Source organism: Boleophthalmus pectinirostris, unplaced genomic scaffold (assembly GCF_026225935.1).
Source record: "Boleophthalmus pectinirostris isolate CB_2022bp ecotype Guang Dong unplaced genomic scaffold, ASM2622593v1 HiC_scaffold_18, whole genome shotgun sequence".
NCBI lineage: Eukaryota > Metazoa > Chordata > Actinopteri > Gobiiformes > Gobiidae > Boleophthalmus > Boleophthalmus pectinirostris.
Window position 1 is genome coordinate 2,830,683 of NW_026571133.1, and position 24,010 is coordinate 2,854,692.

The 24,010-nt window shown below is 38.4% G+C and overlaps 1 protein-coding gene and 1 long non-coding RNA gene across 4 annotated transcripts in view; one reads left to right on the forward strand and one right to left on the reverse strand.

Moving 5' to 3' along the window:
- Nucleotides 1-8,717, forward strand: part of ptpn12 (protein tyrosine phosphatase non-receptor type 12) — a 153,665-nt gene extending 144,948 nt beyond the window's left edge. For 2 of the 3 annotated variants that reach the window (XM_055153534.1, XM_055153533.1), the window contains exon 17: nucleotides 445-8,717. In XM_055153534.1, coding sequence (XP_055009509.1) covers nucleotides 445-454 — 10 coding nt within the window. In that variant the 3' untranslated portion in view covers nucleotides 455-8,717. The remainder of the gene's footprint in view (nucleotides 1-444) is intronic. The other variant, XR_008632169.1, reaches the window with a different exon arrangement.
- Nucleotides 8,718-16,713: 7,996 nt separating this feature from the next.
- LOC129408913 (uncharacterized) lies at nucleotides 16,714-17,084 on the reverse strand. Its single transcript, XR_008632170.1, has 2 exons — nucleotides 16,891-17,084; nucleotides 16,714-16,810 (listed from the first exon to the last, which is right to left on the reverse strand). It is a non-coding gene; the product is annotated as an uncharacterized LOC129408913 (long non-coding RNA).
- Between the last annotated feature and the right edge of the window lie 6,926 nt (nucleotides 17,085-24,010).

Genomic DNA, 24,010 nt, shown 5'->3' on the forward strand with positions numbered 1-24,010 from the left:
ACAACTCAGATTTTTCAGCTTCTGCAGCACTAAACTTCAGAGTCTTGGTGGACCCAGTAAACATCAACAGAATTTCATGAAATTTTTGACAGAAGTTTACTTTGGCAGGTGTAAAAAAAAAATGATACTAGGTACAGATTGATTTTCAAAAAAATTTCATAAAGTTGGGCAAATGATGCACCCTAATAACTATATAAACTATTCTGCGTTAAAAATTATGTTCTATTGTATCATGTGTGTTTTTCTAGAATAGTGGTATCAAGTATCAGACCTTTTCCTTGGTATTTGAGTTTGAAGTTTTAATATTGTGACAACGCGAGGACAAAAGTAGATTTAAAAGCCTGAATAACAATAATTTCCTATTCTAAAATCATCTAGCTTTGTTTTAAAAATGCAACGATACGTGTAACATCCTCTTAAACTGTATTTCTGTTCATGTTTCAGGGTTCGGTAACCGCGGTGTGCAGCCCAAAGGCCCCCGGGAGCCCGCTGTGGAGCGGACATGACCTGTCCCTATAAAGACTCACTTATACTGCCCTCTACTGGCTGCCCCCACACAGTCAAAACAAGAAAACAGACCACACATTTTACATCACAACGTAACTCTCTACGGACCCTCCTTCAAAATGCAAAAACAGCAACTTTTTATTGGTGGCATTTTCATACACACACGTGCATACTGTTTTGTGTCTTGTATCGGATTAAAAGATTATTCCTGATGAGCCAATTTGAACACATAAACCTTTACTTTTAATTAGAGGTGTAACAATAACCAAAATATCGTGATATCGTATCGTCATAGTTCTCGTGGACCATCACAATATATCGAATTACAAGTCTCTCTGCTTAAATTAAGAGTTATGGTGCAGAAATAGATAAAAAAAAGACAGAACTACATAGACCATGATCCTTTGCTCCATTTCAGTGCAGACGACAAGAAGAAATAACAGTTCTAACACTTTTAAGTCTTAGTTCTTTGGATTAAATCTTATCAAGGCATTTTAAGAGGAAAAAAGTCACGTAATTATTCACAATTTTGTTAACTTCCACAAAATATCCCAATAAATATCGTACCGTGAGCTTCATACCGTGACGATATCGTATCGTGAGACTTGGATATCGTTACACCTCTACTTTTATTATTATTATTTCAAACATTACAACCAAATATTAGTGTTATAATTACGGATGCAACGGTCCAGCCTTGTCATTTCTGATACCGATTCCGAAACTAAAGCTTTACTTATCTGCTGATCCCCAATTAATTTCCTTTAAACAAAAATAAAATAACACAAAATGGATCCAAATGTGTTACGTAGCTGTCATTTATCAAGTTTCTCTAAATAAAAATGAGATTTCTAGACCAACTATGCCCCGTAAACACTTTTTACGTCGATTTCTGTCCAATCAGGATATCAACTGAACCGATATTTGAAAACCAATACCAATTTTTTAGACTTGGACTTTGATTTTTTTCAGTATCGGTGCTGATTTTCGATATAATTATCAAACTGGTGCAGCCTGAGTTAAAATAACGTGATCGAATTTAAGAAAATCATCAAAATATGTATAATTTATTGTAGTACTGCCCATTTTTTTATCCATGTGAGTAAGTTGCCGTTGCGTTTTGTGATTTATTTCTAAATATTTTTTATTAAATTGCAAGAAAATAGTATTATAACAAGTGCCATATGCTTTGGATGTTTATTTTATGCATCACTATAGAAAATCTAGACCCCTGCCAAGGCGTTACTTTTGTTTTATAATGCGATAAAGCGCCAAAAATATATTCTAGTTCTGGGGTAAATGCTTCTTTTTAAAGCCAAATTATCCAGATCCAAAAGTGTCATGATTTTAATATTATTATTGGTTTAACATCACGTTTAATCCACATGCCCTTCCGTTCTTATTTCTTAAAATTTATACAGAATTTACACAAAAATTTACGGTAAAAGCCATATCGTTTACATAAATCAGGAATTATCTTTGCCGATACAAGAAGCAAATTCCAAGTTTTTTTTTGTTTGTTTTGGTTTTTTTAACAACTTCTTCTAAGAAAACATAATTTAAAGGTGCACTGTGTAACTTTTCTGGTGGAGTTTCAGCCAACCGCTTGTCTCCATGGCGATACTGCTACAACAATTACAACCGGTTTTATCGCTAAACGTAATGAGTTGAAATAAAATAAACGTGTTCATATTAGGGTGCGCGCTTCTCCATAGATCTAACCTGTCACTGCTTATAAAAATAGATATGTTTAATGCAATACTGCGGAACATTCCAAGCAAAGCAGACCCTCCACCAGAAAAGTCATGCAGTGTAGCTTTAGATATACTTTTTTTTTTCTTTCAACATCTGTTTTTCGTTTCACAGTTTTTTCAGGGTGCTATCTTGTCCTTTTCTCTTTCTCTCTCCGTCTTTGCTGGTGCTACACTCGAAATGAAAAGCTAGAATTTGACGTTTTTGAAAATATTTTGGTTTGGTATTTTTTTATTTTGACGTCTGGTTAAAGTACTACCTTTTTTTTTTCAGTTCGTGCCATAGACTGTATAAAGAAATGGACTAAAGGAGAATGACGTTAGAGGTTTTGCGCGGGACAGAATTGTAATTTTCATTCCCGCTCCCGCTCGTATCTGCAATATTTTGTCCTGTTCCTGCCCGCAAATCCCGCAAAATGGGGACGTTAGCTTTCTTAAACTCTATCAAACACGAAGAAGCGGAAAGGAATTGTCTAAAATGTCTGCAAATTTAGGCTGCTTCAAATGTTTTTATTAATGCCAAAGGTAAACATGAATCATTTGTATATTTTACTTTACACTCATATTTAATATTCCTGTCCCGTGCCCACAATGAGCTTTCAAAATGTGTCCTTCACCGCACTGTTTTGCGTCGGGTCCCGCAGGAGCGCAGGGCTCTGTGCATTCGGCTCCAGTCAAATGAAGCTCATCGAGGCTGCAATTTTAGGCGTGAATTTGGAGCGAAGTCCATATTAGGAATAGACATTTATTTTCGGACAACATTGCAAAATAAAAACAGCAGGATCACATAGAGCGGGTTGATACGAAACACATTTTAAGACCACGTCTGCAAGTTTAGGCTGCTTAAAATATTTTTACTAAATATGTCCCTCGCCGCACTGTTTTGCGTCGGCTTCCGCGGGAGTGCAGGGCTGTATGTGACGTCACCTTCAGTCAAGTGAAGCTCATCGAGGCTCACAGTTATGAGGCTAATTTGGAGCTAAGTCCATATTAGGAATAGGCATTTATTTACGGACAAAATAGCATTTATTTAAACTCTAACACAGAGAAGCAGAAAGAAATTGTCTAAAATGTGCAGATTTTAGATTAGAGTTTAGAATTAAAGATTAGACCACGTCCGCAAATTTAGGCTGCTTAAAATGTTTTTATTAATACCAAGTTAAATATCCAGCAAAAATGATGGATGATAGACAAACATTAATAATTTGTATATTTTATTTTACACTCATATTCAGTTTACGGGACTGCAGTTTATCATCCTGCCCGAACACTCCCGCGTTGTGCAGTCCCGCTCCCGCCCGAGCTTTAAAAATGGTTCCCGTGCTGCACTGTTTTGCGTCGGGTCCCGCGGGATTTCAGGGCTCTATGCGACGTCACCCACAGCGTTCGGAGCAAAATAGCGAAATAAAAACGGCAGGATCACGTAGAGCGGGTTGACACGAACACATTTTAAGACCAAAACGACGAAGCTCACAGCAGCAGTTACGGAAAAAGTGTGACGATTTTTCAATGTAAAGTCAACTGGAGCCAGAGTCGATGGAGCCGGAAGCGCGCCCATGCCCGCTTCCTATTTGTTAGCCTTTGTCCATTTATATATACAGTCTATGGTTAGTTCATACTGTAGAAATATTGTCAGCTCCTTTCAGAGGGCATTATTTATTTCCGCAAAGTAGAGCCAAAGATGTAACCAACTTATTTTAACGTAAATATCGGCAAGTGTCGCGCAATCACGGGATCGTTTTGTCATTTCTTAGTAAAGCAAAGAACTCACTAGCAAATTAAATGTAGTAATAATTAAAGATAACAGACTATTTTTGCCAGCAATTCCAAGTGTTTTTCAATCAGTGTTACAATCAGCCAGTGTACAAGGTCTTATATTGTGCTTATCTGTTTTTTTTTTTTACTGCGATATATCTTGTGTTTGGTTTCATTTTTGCTGATTTAAAGGGCCCGTATTACGCTATTTTCTGATTTATGTTATAATGTTGTTTCCTCGTCACAAACAGACCCGGAGTTGTGTTGTTTTTTTTTTCCATTCACGCATGTTTAATTAACTCGCAACGTCTGCATTTTTAGGCTGAGTTCTTCTCTCAAACTGAAAACACGCCGTTCCACCTTGTGATGTCATGAAGTGGGAAGAAGTGGGAAGTGCTCTGTTGTGTTTTTAAACTCCACGCACGTTCAATAGAATCGTTTGCGTAGAAATTGGAAATTCCAGCGACGAAATCAACCAAACAAAAGAAGGTAAAATGTAGCTGTTGACTTGAAAACTACCGCTTCATGACATCACAAGGTGGAACGGAGCGTTATGAGGTTTGGAGATGTAGACAGACTAATAATAAAGTGTTACTCAAACATGTGTGAGTGAAACAAAACACAACTCCAGGTCTGTTTTTGAGGAGGTAACGACATTATAACATGACTTAAAGCTCACAAGTGTCAATTTTGCGTAATATAGGACCTTCAAAGGGACAGAATTTTCGAAATTTTGGACATTGGACGTCATTTCCTAGTGATCCGGAGACGTGTGGAGACACTTTTTAACATATTCTATCCAGTCCTTGTATTTGCAGAGGTCGCTGGTGTTGGACTAGTGCATGTCAATGGTCATATTTATCCTGCCACTAAAAACAGTCTTACCCACTCCACAAAACACCCGAAGAAAATCTATTATTACACCAGACTGTCCATGTAAATGTCTGTGTTGATAGAATAATGCTTGAAATAAATCTAACCTTGCGTCGCATGAATCGTCGCATGTTGAGGGACTATTTTCTCTGATATCAGTCCGCCGCTGCCGAGCTTTCTATCAAGAAGTACAACTCGCTGCTGCTGCTCAGACATACCATAAATTCCGGACTATAAGCCGCTACTTTTTCTCACAGTTTGAACCTTGGATAATAAAACGATGCGGCGAATATATGGACGGATTCTTTGTTTGGCACATTGTCCATTCATATATAGGGTTAGGGTTAGGGTCTATGGTTTAGTAACACAGTGGATACATGCAGCCTGAGTGAAGAAAATGCCGTTGTCTGTGCGCTTACACATGGATCTAGGGTTTACATGAAGTCTACATGAGCTCGCGATATTGTCAGCGCACTCAAACAGTTTATCGTCGTGTGATAAAATAAGTTATGATGCTAAATGATCATTAGTGAGCGGGATAAGTCTTACCCGTGTGTGTAAATGATGAGAAAATGTCTCAGACTTCAGTAGCCGGACATCCACTCAGACCTGATTGACACAACTAACCCCTCCCCCGAGAGAGTCTGAAATCTGCTGAAATCCTCCAAGACACTGACATGATACAGACAGGACAGAGACTCTTTCTGCAGGAGACATGCGCAGTAGAGACTAAATGATGCGCTGAGGAAGATGCTCGTTTAATTGTGTTTCGAACAGTTATTTTGCGCTTTATACACACACCCTCCTCACTTAAAACACACGAAGAAACGCAGATGACGCAGCTTTTAAGTTAAAGTCGATTGATGCGTCTGTGGAAGAAGGAAACAGAGCTGCCGCACGTGAGCTCGGCGTCAGTGAGTCGACGGTGAGATTTTGGCGACGGCAGCGCGACGAACTGACTCGACGCGAAAAGACGACAGAAACTTTCAGAGGCGATAAAAGCAGACGAACCAAACTCGAAAAAACGTTCTCGAAGACGTGGACACCTGCAGCTTATATTCAGGTGCGGTCTATATATGTACAACTTAAATTCAGGTGCGCTCAATAGTCCAGAATTTACGGTAAATCCTTCAAATGCAAGGTTGGTTTTACTTCTTTTACTTATTCTATCAACAAAAACATTTACATCGACAGTCTGGTGTAATAAAAGATTTGTTTCGGGTGTTTTTTGGAGTGGGTAAGACCAGCGACCTCTGGAAATACAAGGACTGGATGGAATATTTTTTTAAAAAAGCGTCTCCACACGTCTCCAACACTCTGGATCACGAGGAAACGAGCTCCTATGTCCAAAATTCCGCACTGTCCCTTTAAGGAATCTTCTCCGGTATAAAGACAATTCTCAATTCCGACAGCAGCCTCTAGAGGGAGCCAGGTTTAGTACTTAGGTCTACTGCTTTAGCACCATCGACATTACTGTACAGGACGGTTTATTAATATACTTACACAATTTGTCACATTTTTTTGCAATCTTTTAAACTTAACAGAAGATGTAAGAAAGTCAATGCATGATCGTAAGACTATTTTTGTTTTTCTTTATTTGTAAATTATTCTGAACAGACTTTGCAAAGATTTCAGGGTTATTTTTTATGTTTGATCTGTTTAATAATTTTGAAAGATATTGTTTAATGAATACACTGGCGGAGTTAAACTCGCACTGTGGAACTTTTCGGGGCGGAGGCTCCGTTAAAACGCTTTTCGTTTTCCGTGGAAATGTTAGTTTCGGGCGGGAATGCTTCACGGTTTGGGTGTTAAACCCTTCTGTCGTCATGGAAACCAGATTTTAGACAGCATGGCATTAAATCTTTCTGTCTATCATCGTGGAAACCGAACTTTTAGACCGAGTTGCAGGTCAGATCTGCGGAGAGGCGACCCCGCTCACAGTCAGAACGCTGGTTTTTCTACATATTTTTTGAGCTGTAAACCCACTTGTAATTGAATAAACGTAAAGTAGAGCTGTTTAAAGTCACACTGTGGGACATTCCAAGCGTAGCAATGGCGTATCCACGGAAACGAGCAAGCGACGGGCCTCCTGCCTACCAGAAAGTTACACAGTGCGCCTTTAAAGCTTTGACTGCCAGGACAGAGATCTACCACGGGCTCCTAAAAGATTGTAAAGATATTAATAATGATAATAATAATAATGGTTGTTTTTGTAAATTGTATTTTAAAAGTTATTTTTGTATACACCGTTGTCTGTCACTCCACCGCTTCTCGTTCGAACCTGAACACGTAACGGAAAATCTCTCTCCTTTTGAAGCTAGATCTCTTCGTTCTCTTTCCCGATCTTTTTCGCTTTTTCGCTTCTTTACGTACGCTCAAAGTAACAGCTTAATTTTGATCGAATTACGTCGTTTTTCCTACGACGTTAAAGCCGCAGTGTGTAACTTTTTAACTTTTAAGGATTCAAATAAAAGCGTGTTGTTGTTTTTTAAATTTTGGTTGTGTTAACTGCGCTGAAAAACGGTAAAAAAAAGCTAAAAATGTCCTTACAGCGACTGGGCTTGCATCTCCGCAAACCTGACTCCTCCTCCTTGTTTCCATGGAGATTAAGTTCCTTTCTGGCTATAATCTGGTGTAAAACATATCGGACTCCATGGAGAATGATCCAGTGTTTGGTTTTTTCCATGGAATCATACAAGTGACAGGCCATTTGCAGAAAGTTACATACTGCGGCTTTAAATTTAATGCAAGCGTTTTTTTTTGGGGGTTTTTTTTAAGCTTTTTTGGTTAAAATGGACTTTCAGTTATCGTAAAAGTTTAGATGTTTAAAAAATGACACATTTGATTAACAGTCCTGTTATTTTTGAGTGTATTTTCCTTTTTTTTTTTTTTTTTTTTCCATCTTTTCAATCATGCTACCAAAATGTATTAACCCCTTTCAATTATTTTTGTTCCGCTGTCCAACATTTAAGGTTTAGTCTGCAAAAATACGCCTTCGTTCAAATAGAAACTCAGAATTTTCATCTTGATTTGAGTAAGTTTGACTAATTTTGAGGATCCGTTTGGTTTGAAACTGTTATTTTTATTCATTTATTTTCTCAGCGTCCGTCAAAAATAACCTTTATTTGGAAATTCTTAGCCAAATGATTTTACAGACTTATAATATAAAAACAGTGCACTTATATAATAGGAAATGTGTGAATTATTGAACTAATTACAAAATAAATCTGAATAAGGGTTGTTAAAAGTATCGAAAATCAGATACGAATCGATACTCAGACCGATTTAAGGTTGAAAATGACGTTCTGTTGTCTAAAGAAAGTGTTTTTATTATCATTGTAGTATCGAAATTCGTTCCAAAATTAGTCAAAGCTGCTCAATTCAAGATTTCTGAGTAATTCTAACTCATCGCGATTCATTTTTTGCTGTGAAAACTTCTATTCTTTCTACCTCTCGTTTTGTATCGCCCTCCCCGCGCACTCTAGCCTCAGAAAGAGCCTGCCTGTGCCTTTAAGACTCTGCCCCCGCCCCCTTTCCCCTTCCTCTCGTCCAATCGGCATCGCCACAATCACACGTGCCCCTCCTCCCACTTTCGCCCACCCGTTTAGCCAAAAGTTGCCCCCACCTCCGCCCCGCCCACATTTAGTTTGTATGTTGCAGAAATCAATCAATAGTAGAGCTCTTTTTGTACCTGTAAGTATTGGACATAATGAGATGTATGCGTGCGTGTGTACATATGAATAAAAATGCATTAGTTTACAATCTACAGGTGGTTCATGGATCACTTTGAATTGTCTCCGAAGCCACAAGAAATAAAAGAATTTAATCATGTGCAACTCTGACTGTGGTTTTCATTTTTATCATAATATAGAAGGTTTTGTTACACATTGAATTTCGGACTAGACGAGGACTAAACCAGGACTAGAACTGGACCAAACAAAGTGTACTTCAAGGCTAAACCAGGATCAAACCAGGACCAATCTTGGACAGTATTAAGGTTTTGCATCTACGTCACAAAACCACGTGACCTGGTGTTTATGCCGCCATATTGGAGGTCAGACTATCCATCTGGACCAACGTGTAGTATTTGTGTGTGATAAAATTTGAATTGAATAACAATGGTCATTCCCACATATTCTGGGACTGTCCTAAACTAACAACATTTTGGAGGGACGTGCAATGCGAAATTGAAAACTGTTTGGGGATCAAAATTATATTAGACCCATGTAGTGTTCTGTTGGGAATTTTTCCAAACAACCTAAGAACAAATAGCCATTTTCATTTGCTGAAAATTTTACTTTTAATTGCAAAAAAAATGATAACGGTCTCCTGGCTCAGACCGCTGCCCCCCACAATTACCCAGTGGAAAAATAAAATAAAGGATGTATATCATATGGAGCAAATAACTGCAAGGTTACAAATGAAGACAGATTTATTCATGGACAAATGGTCTTCAATTCAGGCCTATATTTCAAAAGGATGACTATCTTTTATAGGATTTTTGTTGTAGTGTGTGTAGTGTATATTATGAAAGATGAATGAGGAGATTGTGTATGACTGTATCTATACTGTATACTGTATACTTTGTTATCATTTTACTTGTGTTGCATCCTTGCTGCTGTTTCATAATTATGTGGCTTGCACCAAATTAATTTAATAAAAATAAGTTCAAAAAAAAAAAAGAATAACAATGGTTTTGACGAGGGCCGAGCACATTAACGCTTTAATTTTGCATAAACTAATTAAAATCATTATCACCAACAATTATTTTAACGCCGTTAACGCAGTTTTTATTATTTATTTATTTATTTTATTGTAAATATCTGTTTCTCACTGGCTTTTATTTTGAAAAAGTCCACCGCGAGAGTTTCTTTAAGTTTGACGTCTTTTCTTCAGACTTTTTTCTGACCACGTGAGATGCAACGTGTCCGTGCCGCCGTGGGCCGTGGGCTCTGAGCGTCCGCGGGCTCCTCCGACCAGGTCGAGGGCCGCGGGTTCTTCAAATAGAGGTGTCGTTTTTGTCGCTGCGGTCTTGCTTACATTATGCTACTACGGGGTATTTACGAAGGATATGACTGGCTAAGACAACTGTCAATCTCAAACTTCATTCCAGGCACCGAATGTCCTGCAGGTGTTTCTTTAGTTCAGTACTGCAGGGGGAGTCACTTTAATAAAGTCGAAAAAGGAGATAATTTAACAAAGGCTAAAATTAGGCAAATCGTGAACAAAAAAACAGGCGTAACTCAAATCAAACTGAACAGAACAAAACTAACCCGACCAGACAAAGAACAGGGGTGAAAAAAATAAATAAAAGCACAAGTGTAAGTAAATCAGACTTAAATTAACTAAAATGTGTGCACCCAAATTAGAATACAAGTCTAAATAAAGGAATTAAAGTATGTGTAATGTAATTAACGTAATGTAAATGAAATGAAATGAAATGAAATTATACTGACACTATGGAGTGGTGGTGGCAGAGGTGTCCACCACAACCATGTTATAACAGTACTAGTAATGCATCGGTTTTATGTAGCACTTTTCTGGACACTCAAAGACGAGGTAACACTTTATTTTAGGGTACACTTATTAAAATCTAACTTTTCTTTTTGTAATTATTATTATTTCTTTATTTATTTCATTCATAAAGTATAAAAAGACATAAACAGTGTCACAACATCAAACATACAAGAAATGAATGAAAAAGAGTAGAAAGAAAAGTGCCGTATTTTTCAGACAATAAATCACACTTTTTTTCATGGTTTGGCAGTTTCCTGTGACTTATGCTCCGGTGCGACTTATATATTTAAATTTTCACACTGAAGCCATGAGAGGTTCTAGTCTTGTGTGTCAGGATCTGCTGCTCCTGTTCCTCCTGTACCACTGTCACTTCACTCTACTGCACATGTCTCCTGCAGAAAGAGCCTCTGTCCTGCTGCAAATAGTGAAATATTCAGCTGAAAACAGTAATCGAGCAGCAGAAAGAAAGTTTGGAGTGAGCGAGAAACTTGTGAGGGACTGACGGAAAGTGGGGATGGAGAACACAGCTTCAAGAAAACCAGGAGGATGTGTCATGAAACTTTCCTGAAGTCACTGGATGGATGGACAAAGTCTGGACTTCAGTGACACCGAAATCATCCTGTCGGGATTCAGAAAGACCAGAATAATTCTAACTGGAACTGATGCCGAGTCTGATGACAGCGACACAGAAGAGGAAGCAGCGTCTGTTTACCTCATGGATCTATGGTTTATCTCCGGAGGTTGCGCAGAAGTGACACCGAGGATGAAGAATTGAATGGATTTAGTGATTTGGAGTGAGATGGAGAGTTTGGTACACTTATGTTCCGTTGTTTATGCTATAATTATCTGAATAACTGTGACATTAACAGTCTGTTGTTCTCTGTTCTGTTGTTTTTACTAGAACTTGACTTTTAAGATAAAATGTCGGTTCCTGGTCTCTGATTTTATCAAATACATTTCCCCCAAAAGTGCAACTTATAGTCCAGAGTGACTTACAGTCCGGAAAATACAATAATTTTATGTTATCTGCCAACTTTTCCAGACAAAACATCAACACTGATAGTTACTTTAAAACATTTCAAGTCAGCTTTTTGTCTGAGTGAATGTTCAGTTGCTTTTATTTTTTTATTTTTTTTATTATTACTATCATCCAACATACAATATTTATAATTTATAAAGGTCCTAAGATATTATATTGACAAATCTAGTGACATGTATATTTCTGTATACTTTGCTTGAAAGGCTGATTCATCTTTTTGACTTTTTGGCTGATGTCTTATTTAATGGACCAGCACTGTGTATTGGATGTCAAAAACACAATAAACAGAGTGTTAAAAAAAACAAAACAAAAACATTTCAAGTCAGTAGATTTCAGTTCAGGCACAATTATTAATCAATTGCAAACAGAAATGCACAACAACTTAAAGGGTTGTATGGAGGATTTTTTTTTAGTTTCAAATTGTCATTGAAAGTTTAAAATACCATTACAGAGACGCAGCAGCCTTGTAATTATGATTAAAAAAAAAAAAAGAATGAAAATCTATCAGTTGTGGACGTAGTGATGCCAGATAAAAATCAGCCAATAGAAAACGAGGCTCCCTCTTTTTCTATTGGCTGTTAGGTTGTCAGTCAAACTCCCTACATTTTTAGTGTCGGTGCTCGGGGAATTATGTGGTTTTATGCGGCGGTTCTTTGAGGCTTTTTCAAACTGTAGCTTCCTTGCAATTCGCACAAAGTTTCACGACCAGTTCGCCGCGAAAGAAAGTCCGACGGGTCTAAAAACTGACGTGTCGGTCGCTAAAATATTTCTAGGCAGGTCACTTCAACAGTGATTCTGAACACGCACTGGATGTAAACAAATGTGATTTCTAGAGTAAAGAGGCGGGAGGAGGAGATGTTTCTACTGAGGAAGGTGGTGTCACACATGCACAACATTTGAAAAAGGACTGTCGCTGTATTTCGCTTCCCTTAAAAAATCCTCTATACAACCTTTAAACTTCTTAGGTTCTTTTTAAAGACAATACAGTAAAGTGTGTTTACCTTGTTGACATGTTTCGGTTGCTGCTGTAAACCATCTTCAGAACTGTCACCAGTGTTGGTGGTGACGTGTCGTATATCAGCTGTTGTTACTTCCTGTAGGCGTGGTCAGACCTGATGGACCTGCAGGTCGCTCAGACTGACCACGCCTCCCGTCGCCCGGTGTCTCTGGAGGAGGGTGTCCCAGGTGTGTGAAAGGAGGAACGCTCCGTCATCACGGTTAACGCTGTCTGTGCCTCGTTTTCTGATTTCTCTGTCCTCCCTGATCCTGCGTTTGAACTTGTTGTTTTCTGATCCGATGACCCGAGCCCCGTCCCGATCCATAATGTGGTTGTTCCTTTTACAGTGGCCTGATGTGGCGGATTTTAGGTTTTCCTGTTCTGCTTTGTCTTTTTGTGTTCTGGTGAGTCTCCCTGATGTTTCCTTTTCGCATTCCTTTTGGTGTTCCTTTTTTTGGTTGTAAAATGCCCAGCCCGTTTCCCCTATGTATGATTTATTGCATGATTTGCATTGAATTTCGTATATGGCGTTGCATTTTTGTTGTTGTGGGATTTTGTCCTTGGAGTGTACGAGCTGTTGTCGGACGCGGGGGCTCGGGTCATTGGATCGGAAAACAGCAAGTTCAAACGCTGGATCGAGGAGGCCATTGAAATCAGAAAACGAGGCACGGAGCATGAACCGTGACGACGGAGCGTTCCTCCTTTCACACACCTGGGACACCCTCCTCCAGAGACACCGGGCGACGGGAGGCGTGGTCAGTCTGAGCGACTTGCCGGGTCCATCAGGCTGACCACGCCCACAGGAAGTAACAACAGCTGATATACGACACGTCACCACCAACACTGAGGACAGTTCTGAAGATGCAGCAGCCGAAACATGTCAACAAGGTAAATACACTTTACTGCATTGTCTTTAAAAAGAACCTAAGAAGTTAAAGTATATAAGAAGACAAAATTAACATCATTGACCGCACAACAATTTAGTTTCATTTTTTATACATTGCATTTGATTTTATGTGTTTTTTAAATGCCGTTATTGTACTTGATTCTTTTTTTTTCATTTTTTTTTTTTTCATTTATAGACGACTTAACCAGCTAAGCCACCGTCTCCACCCAAATGTAATCACCTCTTACTTCTGTTTTAATCATATTCTGTCTTGTCCCTCATTTAAATTCACCTGCTGTTCTCAGAGACGCGCAGCGGGGGGCGCCACACTGTAATTACACGGTCTTACTCACGCGAACGAAGCCAGTGCTGATTAATTATACCGAAAACGTTTCACTCAAGGACGGTTTTGACAGGTGTGGAAGAAATCAGCTGTTTCGTGGTGTGATTTTCATTTTAAAGCTGCGTTATGTAACTTTTCTGATGGAGCGTTGACCTCATTTTCTCCAAAAGTTCCAAAAAGTAGATCATTAAACTTTTATCTCCGTGGATGCAATCATTTTAAAGGTGGACTATGTAACTTTTTTAAAACCACTTTACTTTATGTATTGAATTACAGGTGGTTTTATCGTTCAAAAATACCAAGAAAAACAAGATTCTGACTGTGAGCGGGGTCGCCTCTCCACAGATCTGACCTGTAACTTGGTCTGGTTTCGGTTCCATGATAAAAGGTGACTAATATGGAACTTCTGGTGGGAGTTCCATCACCATGTTATTGTTTATTTATGTCAGTGAGTTTATATTTATCTTGCTTTAATTCAATTTTCAGGTGTTACTGGTTGAGAGCGGTGTTGCCTCTCCACAGATCTGACCTGTGACTTAAAGGGACAGTCTGGAATTTTGGACATAGGAGCTCATTTCCTCATGATTCAGAGTGTTGGAGACGTGTAGAGACACTTTTTAAAATCTTCCATCCAGTCCTTGTATTTGCAGAGGTCACAGGTGCATGTCAATGTCCAGAGTTATAGAAAATCTATTATTACACCAGACTGTCGATGTGAATGTCTGCGTTGAGAGAATAATGTTTGAAATAAACTAACTTTGCATCGCATGGTTGCATCGTTTAATGTGCTGATACAGTATCGATATGTTGCCAAGAGTGTTTTTTTGGTTTATTTTACTAAATAATTTTGTTACAGCTACAGTTTTGTTGCTAGTTTGTAGAAAGGAAACTTGTTTATGCGACACATTTGACATTTTCACTGTTTTGAAGATTCCGTATCAACAAGTCAACATCAACAATATAACATCAACATCGTCAACAGTTATTGCCGAGTAATGTAAGTAACGTTTTTGATCCTCAACATTCAGTGACTTAGAGAAAGATGATGAAGTCATGTCAAAATGATTAAATGCAAAACCTACTTCAAAATAAGACGAGTTTTCTCATGACAAACGCAACGCAACTGTCAACACAAACAAGCGGCTCCAGTGACTTTTTGCCTACCAGCCACTGCGCAACTGAGGAAACAAACAAAAACAATGTTTTCTCGTACAGAAAGCTCAGCAGCGGTGGACTGATATCACCGAGCACCTTGTGGCCATACCGGCTTGTAAAAGCCTGTATGGCAGATCTCAGAAGCTCAGCAGGGTCAGGCCTGGTTAGTACTTGGATGGGAAACACTGAGAAAATCAGGAGCCACAGTGAGGTGCCAGTGGGAATAACTGTCACTATGTCCTTAGGCAAGACACTTCACCCACATGGCCTAGTATGAAAGTGGTGTGTGCATGAGTGATGGTGGTGGTTGGAGGGACCGATGGCGCCGACTGGCATGACAGCTGCCCTTCAGTCAGTCTGTCCCAGGGCAGCTGTGGCTACAATAGTAACTTACCATCACCAGGTATAGAGTGAATGAATAATGCTGAATAATGCTCTGTAAAGCGTCTTTGTGACAAAAATGTCTGTGAAAAGTGCTATAGAAATAAAGACTTACCTATCTTACCAACAAAGCAAAATTCCGCTGCTGCTGAGAAAATAGTCCCTCAACATGCGACGATTCACGTGATGCAAGGTTAGATTTGAAATAAGGTTAGATTTATTTCAAACATTGTTCTATCAACACAGACATTCACATGGACAGTCTGGTGTAATAATAGATTTTCTTTGGGTGTTTTGTGGAGTGGGTAAGACTGTTTTAGTGGCAGGAAAACTCTATTGTTAAACCACTTCTTGTGCAAGGTTCATATGAAACACAAACAGTTTAAAATGTCAAATGTGTTGCATAAACAAGTTTCCTTTCTCCAAACCAGCAACAAAACTGTAGCTGTAACAAAAGTATTTAGTAAAATACACCAAAAAAAAATTACTATTATTATCACATTAAACGATACGATTCATGCGATGCAAGGTTAGTTTTATTTCAAACATTATTCTGTCAACACAGACATTTACATCGACAGTCTGGATGGAATATTTTAAAAAGTGTCTCCACACGTCTCCAACACTCTGGATCACTAGGAAATGAGCTCCTATGTCCAAAATTCCTGACTGTCCCTTTAATTTCTTTTAAATATAAAGTAAAGTACCTCTGATTAAGACTACTACTTTAATACTACACTAATATTTACTTTTCCAACGCTTTATCTCTTGACTTCACCACTTAATTGATTTACCATTAAGGCAGTAAGTCTTTTTTTTTATTCCTGATTAACTTGAATTGCCCGTTTTTCACACAGAATTGGCTCTGAGCATTACTGTCATTCATAATCCTTTGTTATGGGCTCACAATAAGTAATTATGTGGTACATTGGAGAGTTTTGCTTACAAGTCTTGAATCAATACTTCGCTTGTTTTGCCTTGAGATAACATCACTACACATGTTATGGTTTGATTTATTCAGATGCTTTGTTTCCCCAGGCGGTGTTATTGTAGGAGGATGACAGGCATCACACACAAAGGCTAATACACAGAAATTATGTCGATACAGTTAAAGCGGCGCCGTGTTTCGTCGACTCTATAGATACAGCGCTGGAAAAAAATAAAAGACCTTGCTTCCTTCTGTTCTGACAATGTTCTCCAACTCTGAGGACTGTTTATTTTTCCAGCAGGACAAAGCTCAATGCCGAACATCTAGATCAATCAAGGTGTGGATGAAGGACGACCAGATCAAGACCCTCTCATGTCCAGACTGATCTCCAGACATGAACCCACTGAAAACCTCTGGAACGTGATCAAGAGGAAGATGGACGATCATCAGGGTTATTCCACCAAATATTGATTTCTGAACTCTTCCTAAGTTAAAACATTAGTATTGTGTTGTTTTAAAATGAAAATGATCTTCTTGTTAAGGTGGGGGACGAGGGACCCAAAAGCAGAATCAGAACACAGTCAAGTTTAAGCAGTTTATTGTACAAACGAAGGCAGGCTGAGGAGGCAGGGAGCTGGCCAACTTCTCCGGAGGCAACGGCAGACGACCAGGAGACACCTGGGAGAAAACAGGAGTAGGTAAATCCAGGGCAAACAATAAGCAAGACGGGAATAAATCCAAGAGCCTGGTGACGCTACCGAACAGGACGGAATTATCTGGCAAAGTGGTGATGAGGAGACCAGGGCTAAATACTGAGGTAGATGAAGGGATTGATTGCAGGTGTGTCTCGTCTGCTCCGGAAAAAGCCAGCCACGCCCCCTGCCACACTCAAGCTCTGAAACAGAAAAGGGAGGGGGAGAGAACAAAAACACAAATCCTAACACTTCTTTTCTTTGCGCCTTTTTTTATCATTTTGACCATTTGTCATTTTCTGCAAATAAATGCTCTAAATAACAAGATTTTTATTTGGAATTTGGCAGAAATGTTGTCAGTGGTTTATAGAATGAAACCAAAATGTTGATTTTACTCAAACACAAACCTATAAGTAATAAAATCAGAGAAAGTGAGAGCTGTACGTAACTGCTGTGCCTGTAATGTCCCGCAGTATGACATTAAACAGTATAGTTACACTGCGAAAAAGCTTGGCCAAAATTTAAGATATAAACACTTCGCACACCAGTGTACACAGACACAAGGGGTGGGTTAAGTGTCTTGCCCAGTGACACAATGACAGCATTCATCTGTAGGAGCTGGAATCACACCACCAACCTGTGGGTCAGTGGATCTCACCGCTCAAACAGAATGATGTTTATGTCAAGAAGCAGGAATCGTACTCCAAACCTTCGGTGCGGTGGACAAACACTCTTATGAAATGAAAGAAGAGATCCGAGGCACTCTGATAGGCTTTGCTATGATTTTATTTTCATGTCGAACAACATTATTTCATGTTTAAAATTATAGCAAAGCATCTGACAAGTTATTCTTCCCACTTAGATGAAACAACCAGGTGCTCTTCCGACATCCCATTTCTTTACACAAATAGGTGATTAATATGTAACTTCTGGTGAGAGTTTCATCACCATGTTATCATGTATGTCAGTGAGTTTATATTTCTCTTTCATTAATTCAATTTTCAGGTGTTACTGGTTGAGAGCGGTGTCGTCTCTCCACAGATCTGACCTGTGACTTAAAGGGACAGTCCAGATTTTTGGACAGAGGAGCTCATTTCCTCGTGAGCCAGAGCGTTGGAGACGTGTGGAGACACTTTTTTAAATATTCCATCCAGTCCTTGTATTTGCAGAGGTCACAATAGAGTTATCCTGCCACTAAAAACAGTCTTACCCGCTCCACAAAACACCCGAAGAAAATCTATTATTACACCAGACTGTCCATGTAAATGTCTGTGTTGATAGATGAATGTTTGAAATAAAACTAACCTTGCATCGCATGAATCGTTGCATGTTGAGGAACTATTTTCTCAACAGCGGTAAGATAGGTGCTAGGTGATATCAGTTCTCTGTTGCCAAGCTTTTTATATGAGAAATTGTTATTGACCAAAATTTAAGATATAAACACTATATCTATCTATCTATCAGAAAATGACTTGAAAGTAGTGAAATGATCTGTCCATGCAGCAAGTACTTGACAAGTTATCTTAAAATAAACTACCTCTAAACTAGAATTAAGCATCTCAGAACTAGTAAGTCGATAATAAATCTGAAAACAAGATGAATAACCTGGATATAAGTTTTTAAATCTTGCAAATCTTCAATTACAGGTGGTTTTATAAGTCAAAAATAGCTACAAAAACAGACATTCTGACTGTGAGCGGGTCGCCTCTCCACAGATCTGACCTGTAACTTGGTCTGGTTTGGTCTGCATGAGCATACAACGGTTTAATGCCACACTGTGAAACATTCCAGACAAAGTAATAGCATCTCCACTGAGGAAAGACGGAGGAAAGTTACACAATGCTAGGCAGTGGTGTAGTGGGGATTTTTTTAAGCAGGGGTACATGATTCGTGACTGAACCAGGATTAAACCAGGTCTAAACCAGGACTGAACCAGGACTAAACCAGGTCTAAACCAGATCTAAATCAGAACCAAACCAGGACTAACCTTGGACTTCTTGGATGCCGGTCCTTTTGCCTGTGGTCACCCGACGGTCTACGCGGGCACAACTCCAGGCCCATTGAAACACTCAGTCCTGGTTTAGTTCTTGTTTCGACCTGGTTTCGACCTGGTTTCGACCTGGTTTCGACCTGGTTCAGTCCTGGTTTAGTCCTGGTTCAGTCCTGGTTGGTTTTACTTCTGAAACGATTCTTTCGACACGACCAAAACTCCGGACTGTCCCTTTAAATGCTTAATTTGAGTATAAATGTACAAATGTTCTTTTCAGTACAGTTCACATCCTTAATAATGATTCTGTAGGGTTATTTTGGAATGAACAAAACAAGAAAATGTAATACTTATTTACAGCAATACTACTTTTGGGGCACTCAATCAATCAATCAATCAAGGTGACCAAAGTTTCCAAGTAAAATCAACATAATATAAAAACATACAAAACTTAAACAATTAAATAAAACACTGCATTTCTGAGAGTTTAAAGCCTCTGAATGAGAGTATAATCTAAAAGTGTACTCAATATAAAAATGGTGTGGGAATCATATACAGACGTGTTAATAATCTGGCAATAAGGATTTCCCAATAAGGAAAAAGAAATCGTCTCTAAATCTCCGAGAGCAACACAGTGGAGCTTAGAGTTTCGACCAGATGAGAACATTAGTGCTTTGAGGGTTAAATGTTTAAATCACTTGATCCTCTGAGCCTGGAGCAAAGGGGGAGCTTTGGGTCATGAACAGGATCTTAAGTAAATCTACACAAAGAGGCTGAGTGCTGCTGCAGAGAGACGAAGAGCTCAGACACACGGGACGAGCTCGGAGTAGAGACGCTGCTCCACCACGAAGAGAGGAGAAGCTGGACAAAGAAGCCTATTTTTTACCTTATTTTAACGCATGTGCTTATTTTTTATTTGATTTGATCATAGTTTAATGTTTATTATTATTAGTCTTTGTTTAATTTTGCACCGTAATGTCAAAGCAAGTTTCTAATTTGTAAATTTTGTTCCCTGATAACGACAATAAAACAAAATTCTGATTCTGCGCTTCTTCTTGTCAAAGGTGGCAGCAAGTCGTCGTTTTGCGAGTCTCAAGTAAGTTTCAAATCTTTGACCTCAAGTCCGAGTCAAGTCCTAAGTCAAATACAGGCAAGTCCAAGTCGGGTCTCGATTCACTGGCTCATAAGTCCAAGTCAAGTCCAAGTCGTCTGCTTTGAGCTTCAAGTCATTTCAAGTCTTTAAACCAAAGTACCAAATATAGCTTAGATTTTAGCAATTTATATTAATTTTAAGATAAATTGTTCTTATAAAGTCATAGTATATTTGAGTATTTATAGAGTGAGTATATAAGAGTTTAGTTTAGTTTATTTATTTAATGAGACAAAGACAGTGCACAATATGCATTAATCTTAACAGGAGAGATGTTTGTACCAGGTTGTAGCGCCAGTGCAAATTTCCACCTGTCGTCCCTGAGCAGGTTGATGTTATAGTTCATAAAATCAAACCTACAGAGACAATGTTTTTTATAATGTCCAGAGCATCATAACAATTCTGTATCGTCATTCACTCCCAGTTCTCTCAGCATCTTAACCCTCTCAGGCTCAAATTAAATTTTAGTAACAGGAAAAAATCTGATATTTGGACAAAATGATCATATGAGGTACTAATATACAATCCTGACATTTTTTTGAGACCTTCACATCCAGTGTGTTCTGGGATGTTGCAGCATTGGTCCGGTGTGGGAAATTAACACTGAAGACTGAAAATGATATGAACACTAACTTTATTTGTATACCACTTTTCATAACAATGAAAACATAAAGCAGAGTGTAACAGCTTTACAGTGGCACAACAACATCATTTTTTCATGTGGTTCTCCAAGAAACAATTTTTATCCTTTGTAAACAACAAAAGTACTTTGCACTTCTGGCCGTTTGTGTGAAGCCATTCTTATACAGTCTGCATCGTCAGTGTTGGGGAGGTGACTTTTAAAATGTATTTCCCTACAGATTACAGATTACAGACTCCAAAATGTAGTTTGTAACATAATCCATTAAATGACTTAACTTGAGTAACGTAATCTGAATACTTTGGATTACTTGATTTGCTGTAGAAAAGCAAAGATGAGGAAATCTTCACATAAAATGTTTTGTCTGCTAAAATAAAATGAAAAGCCCAGACTTTACTGAACCAAATTAAAAATATTATTGATAGAAGAAGAGGAGACACGTCCACGCAGCAGGATTTAGTCCTGTTAAATCCTGTTTAGACCTTATTTAGACCTGGTTTAGTCTTGGTTTAGTCTTGGTTTAGTTCTGGTTTAGACCTGGTTTAATCCTGGTTTTGTCCTCGTTTAGACCTAGTTTAGACTTGGTTTGGACCTGGTTTTAGTCCTGGTTTAGACTTGGTTTTAGACCAGGTTTAGAATTGGTTTGGACCTGGTTTAGACCTGGTTTAGTGTCCGGCAATGAGTGGAATTACCTGCTGTGTAATCCATTTATTTCAACAAAGTAAATGTAATCTGATTACCACTCACTGAAACAGTAACTGTAACTGAATACAGTTACTCATAATTTGTACTCTGATTACTTAACTCCAGTACATGTTATGCAGCGAAGACAGTGTGGCATTATCGTTGCATTTAGAGGCACCTGAGGCTTCAGTGATCAGGGAGTTTCTAATGTATTTAAAATTGGCCAGGTTGAATTTTGTAGGTTATAGATGCAAGTTGAAGGTCTAAAAATGGACAATGTTCCTTTTTAAATGTCTTGACAAGATCTTAGTGTGAATCATTACAGTCAGAATAAAGCAAATTCAGATTTAAAAGTGCTTCTCAAGACACAAGTCCGACTCAAATCCCAAGTCAGTGACCTTCAAGTCCAAGTCGAGTCCCAAATCTTAGTCCATTTTATCAAATCAGGTCTCAAGTCCTAAAAAATATTAACTCAAGTCTGACTCGAGTCCATGTCCCCTCTTCTGGTGCTTATCCAACCGAGTGGACGCCCAAAGCATGACCCAGGTCCAACTCTGACCTGGGATTTGGGATCCCTCTGGAGGAAGTGTCTGGGGCGATGGAAGCCTGAGCACCTCTGCTTAGACTCGGGACTATGTATAACAACTTGACAAGAGAATACACTGACCGTTTCTGTTATGTAAATCCTGTTATAAAGCGTATAACCAAATAAGGCCCTGAAACTGAAACGTTCTCAAATAGACCATACTTTTTTATTTTTATTTAATTTATTTAAAACAAGGACAGTGCACAGAAAACACAACTACTTTCTATCCACAGAGTCCTTGGGCAGGTACAAAATTAGAGTGACCAGATGTTCAAAATAAAAAAACTGGGACATCACCCGTTTTTTTTTGTTTTGTTTTGTTTTGTTTGGTGGTTGGTAATAATAAAACTGTGAAACAAGTGTGTAATTAAGGAAAATTGTTCTGTAAATACCAATCGTGTCTAACATGTGAGTCAGTATAGTCACTTTTTTTGTGTGTTTTGGTCATTTTTAATCAGCTTTTCTGTATTTTATCTAAACAAATAACAATGTATGCCTCATTACTGTTTACTTTGTACAACCATAAATTATAAACTGTTGTTCCTTCTTCATTACAATTACAATTACAGTTTGGTGTGTTCTAAATTATTCTGCTGACACACCCTGATTCCTGCTGTGGGAGCCCTGGTTTGTGATTGGTGGGGCAGGTCGACGCCCACCTCACCTGCAGCCACCGCCCCCTGTTTAAGGAGATCACCAGCACCTGTTCGCGGTGGCCAGTCTGCCTGTTTGTGTTTGTGTTTGTGTGTAGTTTAGTTCTGTTCTGTGCCTTTTTTGATTTGGTCACTCGATTCTGTTTGTGGGCTTATGTGGTTTAATTTAATACACTCATTTGTGTAAGCCTGCGTGACCCCTTTTATGGCACAAAACTCGTTGTCTGTTGTTTTGTCTCTTAGTTTAGGTTATTTTCTGTATATTTTAGTCTGTTTTGTTAATTTACCTTTACATTCCATTTTACATCTTGATTTTATTTTTGTTACTTCCCTGTTCCTAGCACAGCTGGGGCGTAACAACGACCATAAACGAAAACAAAAAATCCTTACATGTTTCATTCTCATTACTGTTTATTTTGTACGATCATTAACAATAAACTTTGTGCCTGTGTTAACATTATTATGAGTTAGTACGACCATAAACGAAAATATATTTATGCGTGTATGTATATGTGTGTTATGCATGTGTACAAATATTTATGTTGAATATATGTACTGGATATATTTGATGTGTATATGTATGTATGTGTGTATGTATGTACATGTGTGTATGTATGTATGTATGTATGCATGTACGTGTGTATGTGTGCATGTATGTATGTATGTATGTGTGTATGTACGTATGTGTGTATGTACGTATGTGTGTATGTACGTATGTGTGCATGTGTATGTATGTGTGTGTATGTATGTATGCATGTATGTATGTATGCATGTATGTATGCATGTGTATGTATGTATGCATGTATGTGTATGTTTGTGTGTGTATGTGTGTATGTATGTGTGCATGTATGTATGCATGTGTGTATGTATGAGTGTATGTATGTATGTGTGTATGTATGTATGCATGTATGTACGTACGTATGTGTGCATGTGTATATGTGTATGTATGTGTGTGTATGTATGTATGCATGTGTGTATGTATGTATGCATGTGTGTATGCATGCGTGCATGTATGTATGTATGTATGTATGTATGCATGTATGTATGTATGTATGTATGCATGTATGTATGTATGTATGTATGCATGTATGTGTGTATGTGTGCATGTATGTATGTATGCATGTATGTGTGTATGTATGCATGTGTGCATGTATGTATGTGTGTATGTATGCATGTATGTGTGCATGTATGTATGTATGTATGTGTATGTATGTGTGTATGTATGTGTGCATGTATGTGTGTATGTATGTATGTATGTGTGCATGTATGTATGTATGTGTGCATGTATGTGTGTATGTATGTATATGTGTGTATGTATGTACGTATGTATGTTTGTGTACGTATACAACCATTTGATTACGTAAAACAATTGGGGTAGGAGACTAAGTTTTTTTTTATTGTTTTTTGAATTTTTGTTGTATCTGGCTCAAACAAATTAAAAAATGAAATGAAAATACCTCTCTTTCCTGTTGGTAAGTGTCAGATT